Source organism: Lipophrys pholis (assembly GCF_963383615.2).
Source record: "Lipophrys pholis genome assembly, chromosome: 14".
Taxonomy (NCBI): Eukaryota; Metazoa; Chordata; class Actinopteri; order Blenniiformes; family Blenniidae; genus Lipophrys; species Lipophrys pholis.
The window spans coordinates 19,526,076-19,532,075 of record NC_137633.1 but is presented as its reverse complement, the minus strand read 5'-3'; the positions used below and the strand labels follow the sequence as shown (position 1 = coordinate 19,532,075).

At 46.4% G+C, this 6,000-nt stretch overlaps 1 protein-coding gene across 1 annotated transcript in view; it reads right to left on the bottom strand.

The window, feature by feature from the left end:
* The window catches only part of LOC308119394 (signal-induced proliferation-associated 1-like protein 1), a 45,793-nt gene that overhangs the window by 18,770 nt on the left and 21,023 nt on the right, over positions 1-6,000 (bottom strand). The window contains 5 exon segments of the mRNA XM_080479376.1: positions 645-698; positions 701-818; positions 938-1,126; positions 2,477-2,607; positions 2,707-4,380. Coding sequence (XP_080335502.1) covers positions 645-698; positions 701-818; positions 938-1,126; positions 2,477-2,607; positions 2,707-4,183 — 1,969 coding nt within the window. The 5' untranslated portion in view covers positions 4,184-4,380.

The window sequence follows — 6,000 nt, the reverse complement described above, 5'->3', positions numbered from 1 at the left end:
TTTTGAAAATGATATTCATTGAGTGGAAACAGCAGATGATGTAGTCTTCATTTAGGGCCACTAGTGGGCGCTGTTGGTTGTCGTGTAAACGGGCCCTTAAACAAAAGTATTGTGATTCTGATTCATCTATTTAAATCAAATTAATGATAATGATGATGAGCTCTCTGGCTCTTTTCTTTTACAAATCGTTCCATAGAATTGTTTAGTTTCAACACATCATGTCCTTCCGGCTGGAAAATTGGAAAAATCTGTATTTGGTCTTTTTTTCTTCAGGATCAAGAGATGTTAGATAGAAACAAGGAGTGTACAGTAACTTCTAAGTGTATTACGGAATCAGGGAAATCCGAAGTACCATTCAAAAGGAAGGATCTTACTTTCACATTTTAAATTAAAAGTTAAGTAACTTCCAGAGGAAAGACTGGCAAGGAAGTACTTGCTTTTCTAGACGCATCGTTCGTGTGTGTGTGTGTGTGTGTGTGTGTGTGTGTGTGTGTGTGTGTGTGTGTGTGTGTGTGTGTGTGTGTGTGTGTGTGTGTGTGTGTGTGTGTGTGTGTGTGTGTGTGTGTGTGTGTGTGTGTGTGTGTGTGTGTGTGTGTGTGTGTGTGTGTGTGTGTGTGTGTGTGTGTGTGTGTGTGTGTCGTTACTTTTGGTGTCCAGCTGGGCTCTGTACTTGGTGAAGCCTTTCAGGCGAACCTTCTCCCGAGCAGCTGGAGGAATTCTTCCAGGGCGGGCCCGGCCGTCTCGTTGTTGTACATTTCCTCCTCTGTGCTCTGGCCCGCTCTGCAGTACATCACCCCGACTTTCACCTGAAAACTCAGCTGGGGACACCACAACACCGTGAGGGAAAAAAAAAAAAGAAGAAGAAAGAAATACATTAGAATCGAAGAGTTTCCGTTGAGCTCCGTCATTAAAATGGTGTTGTCATATGGGTGATTACCCCTTGTTCATCCAGTTTCATCAGCTGCTCGGTGACTTTGGGCGTGTTGAGGGCCAGTCTGAGGCAGGATAGATCCAGCTCAGGCAGGAGGAACTCCAGCACCTCTTTGATGGGCAGCCCTCGGCTGGTGCCGTGCTTCGAGGTGGAAGGTACTGCGTCCTCCAGTATCGAGCCTCGGAGGGTTGTCAACTGGAAGGATGGAGAATAGAAGATTACAGTGAGGAGGAATGCAACCCCAGGAATCTCGACTGTGCTTTGAACTTTCTGCCGGAGATGAACACACCGATAACAAAACATGCCTGCACTGTCACACTGGCGAGGGAAGAAAATATCTGCAGCGGGTTTTTAAAGTAGTATTTGCTTCTCCTCAAAGAATTTGAAACAACAAGACAATCATGAGTCAAAGCTGAGGAAGAAGAGGTGGGAGGGCCAGTCGAAGCATTCTGCACACAGAGTGAGCATTGTGCCGGGCGGTGGGACGAACTCAATCAACTGCTATCATAAGCAGCTGGAACGGACGCAGACTTTCTCTCTCCTGCAGGCTTGGGCCTGCCATCACAATAGTCCTGTGTTTCTTCTGTTTGGAAGGTACGATGGGGGACGGGTGGACGCTCCAGTCTACTGCGCGGTGGCTTAATCACACGCACCTGTCCAGTTTTAAATCCACAACAAACAGCTTCAGGCAGATGCCTCCAGGTCCCTGTCTGGGAAAGCCTGTCCATATAATCAACCACAAAGCCTAAAGTTTGGGGCCTAATATCCGTAACCAAACAGAAAGAACTGGGGGGCAAACTATGCAACTGAATATGACGGTCTATTTTTACTGGGACAGAGAAGTTAAGTTCTCCGCACACTGAGGTTTCAGGTTGTTGACAGGCCTCGGAGGCTCGAGGATGAGTGTACTTCCTGAGGTTTCCTCACACGCTGCTGATATTGGGAGACAGCTGAGGAGCCCCAGGGCTGGTTGCATAATAAGAAATGAGACATGAGACTGGTTTTTACCTCCTCGAAAAGCATACTAACGGAACCACACACACCTTATTTACTGATCAGCCGCTGACGGGTGAAATGAATAACATGACCCAAATATATATGACCAAAAATAAGTCCCGTTGGCAAAAACGGGCCTGCAAGAGGCTCATAGCCAACCCACCAAACCACCAAAAACACGTATAATGCAACAGTTATAGCAGAAGATTTTTGGACAATTTACTGTATTTTGGACCAGAAGGTTTCATTAAAATTGGCTTTATGTTGAGATTGTAGTCATTGTTGTTAGTAATCCTTAGTTTTTTGTTGAAATATATACATTTTCATCAGGTATGCTCTGCATCATAACAAAGACAAACTTTAAAGTTTAAATCTCAAGGTTATTGTAGCACTATTTTACTGGTCCAGCCCACTCAAGATGAAAATGCACTTTACATGGCTCTTGAGCTAAAAATACATTTAACACCACTCATTATATCTACCTTTAAAGTGTATAAAGAAATGCACTGTTGAAATGTTCTGGTCAAAATGAGCCCTATGTTGTCTGACCTCACTGTTTCTGAAGATGAGGCGGTAGTTATACTGCTGCCCATGATCCTTGTCTTCATCCATCTTCTCTCTGCGCAAGCTAACCGCTACCGGACCCAACGCGTCGTCCATCCCAAAGTAGTTCCAGTGCTCTATGAGTAGGAAAACGTGGCACAATTACTGTAAAATCTGTTCAAAATCATTGGACATCAATGAAGTCCATGTAGGGAAAGAAGTTAAAGGCACCTCACCTCTAAGATAGAAGAACTTCCTGTAGTAGTAAGCCCCCAGATCCACGTGCTCCACGATATACTGTTTGCCCTTTTCGCTGAGTGCGCTGGGGCCCTCCTTTGGTCCCTCAAGGACTGCTACTCCAGCGTTGGTGCAGTGTGTGCTCACGGATGTTTCGTACATGTTACCCTCCCCGGACAGAGTCCCTGAGCCACTGTTGCCGTGTCCATGATACCCTGCTCCACCTGCCCCAAGTCTGCGCCTCCCGTTGCCATCTGCGCCGATCTCATTGCGGAAACAAGGGCAACTCAGCAGCATTTCATTGCTCTGTTCTTCCCCCGCGTCCAGGCTGGGACTGTCCCTGGAGCTGAGCTCCTCCTGGCTGCCACTAGGGGAGCTGTAAGGCAAGCTGTGGGTGGATGACAGAGTGGAGGTAGCTGAAGCTACAGCGGCAGCGGATGCTCCTGTGGTGGTGTTTTTCCTCTTTCCTGCCGAATGCCGCAACTGAATGACGTCGTTGAGGTCGAAAAGCATGCTCTGGACGTCGTAGTGGCAAAATCCTTTCTGACACACCCAGGGCTTCAGAGGAGGACCCATGTCGTCCGTCCGGCTGTCCTCTGCGTCGGAGCCAGCTCTTGGCGAGTCCGACTCGCCACGTACATTCCTAAGTTTTCGAAATATAGACTCACCTCCTGTCTCGGACTTGGTGCGTCTCTTTGGAGGCTTGTCTCGGTCCTTAGGTTTGGAATGCTGTCCGTCTGGGACGTCCTCCTGAAGGTCGACGATGGACTGCTTATTCCCAACATTCAGCATGTCCTCCAGTTTCTCTGGAGCGGGACTACGCTGGTCCACTTTGTCCCCTTGATAACCCTTCAGCATTTCAAAGAAGCTCTCCTCAGACACTCCGTGTTGGTCTATGGAGGAGGTGCTGCCATATTCACGGTGAAGAGGAGACCACTTGGCTCCTGACGATGGCCCCCAGTCATCCCCACTGTCCCCACTGCCTTCCATCTCACCAATAGTCATGTCGCTGTTGCTGCGCTGACGAACGCGCCTCTGCCGGGGATTTCTATGTGCGGGGCCTTTGTAGTCTATCGGGGCCAGGTAGCGGGTGTCGGGGCTGTAGTTGTTCGCCTGTGCCTGCGTTCGACTCTTCAAAGTATTGTGGATGTTACGCAGCATTGACGAATCCTGAGGGCTCAGGATTGAGCCTAACTTAATGTGGCTTTTCCCAGACGGGGGCACGCTAGAGTTTTCCGCCTCTGCCGACGAGTGCCACAAGGCCCCTGGAAGGTCTTTCCTGGGGGGCCAATCTGCCACCCGAGCCCGTACACCCATCTTTGGCACTCCTGTGCTCACAGTGCCGTGGACGTTGTCGGCGCGTGCCGACACGGCCCCTCCGTTGACCACGCGGAGATGGCGGGTGTAAAACTCGTCAGTGGCGGGGATGGAACCCCCGACAGTGCGCTCCATGGGCTGGCGCTTCAGGCTGGTCATAGCACCAGTGCCAAAGGCTAAAGGCACTCAGCAGGAGGACATGGCGGCCTCGGAGATGTGATGCTGCTCCCTGACTTCATGAGTGAATCTGATTGTCTGGATCAACAAGTGATGAGAGTGGGTGCACCTCTTCAGAGCGTCATGCTGCTTCTTTACTACAGCGGCTCGGCATTTCTTCACACTCCGAACACACAACCCTGGAAGAAAAAGAGAAATCAGTTAGTACATAGTCTCGTTTTAAAGGGGAAGTATCCACCAAGGCATCGTTATAGTGAATCACAAGGCTGTTATTCAATTATTCAACATGCTGTTCAAACATTCAGTGATTTGTACAAAAACTTTTGAGAAATCCATTTGTTTGAACGTCAGACTTGAATAATTCTTAAAGAGTATGTGTCTGTGTGTACTTTAAAAAGATGTAAAGAATTCAAATGTGTTTTTAGGAGTCTGGGTTCAGAAGAGTCTGGATACAATATCTTCAGTGTAGTTTGGAGATGATCAGTCAAGAAAAAAAGACGTCAAGTGTGTTTTTCCGTGCAATGTGATGAGTGTGTTGGTTTTATAGGACTGCACCATCACGTGACCAGGAATAGTTACATAAAAGATACTATAGTCTTTTTGTACAGGTCTGATTTGAGGAACCAAAGTCTTATCTAAAGAGTCTGTGTCGGCCTGTAAGGAGTCTGGGATGTTTTGATGAGTCCTAGTCAGGTTTGAAAAACCCAGAAGGACTTAAAAACTCTTAAGTTTAAAGTTCAAATCTATGTTAAAGCAAGAATGTTTGCCTACTTTACAGAGTGGATCTGGTTTAAGAGATCTGGGTTTGGTTTTAAGACGTCGGCTCTGGTAGGGCTTCACAATATCACGGGAAGTGTTACATTAACAATATGATTTGCAATAAAAACAAACGATTAACTAGAAGTTGTTAATATTTCTGAGATTTGTTCATCTAAATTTACACCAGATGTGACTAGACCTCAAAAGGATGATGAAGGGGTTAAAAAGAGTTGAAATAAATGAACCTGAGCTGGATAGAAAGTCCTACATTATTATGTTGTTTAAAATAAGATCTTTGCGTGGGAAAATCAAACATCGTTGTTCCACTTACTCAAAGCGCCTCGCACTTAATTATTGTCAACACCACATTATTCCAGCTGTGTGATTGCAGACTGTCTACCGACGGGATTTTGGTATCGTCTCTCATACGACAGAGTATCATTTAGAGTAACGTTTCCAAAGATGTCTGCAGAAATATGCGAGTGTTTCCTCCGTGCAGAAAGTCAGACATACTGCGGCGGCGTGCACAGACTTGCCTGCAGAGCACAACGGGAATGCTTTTTTTTTTTTTTTTTACTGCTTTTTTTCCCCTTTTTTTACGAGCCCACAAAAAGTTACTGACATGTTCAATTTCAGATAAGGGATCCTACTTTTGAAAGCAATTTCAGCATAAGCAGTGAAGAGAAACGTGGAAATCTAAGCTAAATTAGAAAATGATGTTACCAATGGTTGTCGTCTTCTTTTTTTTTCTTCTTTTTTCGCGGAGGAATGAGCAACATCTTCGAAAGGAAAATAAAAAAGCGGAAATAAAAGCATCTAAAGAGACGACTTAGTCGACAAGTTAATAGAGAGAAGGGAGAACAATCCATGAACTTTAGACCTCGAGCTCGCCTGTCTCCTCGCGTGCCAAACATTAGCAATTTGTAGTCATCGAGATCAAATATGCCAAGCCACACATCAAAAAGCAAAGAGGCCCTTTGAAAGTCATTGGAAAAGTGGGTGATGATCCTCCGCCTGACAAATCGGGCCAATTTGGCAGT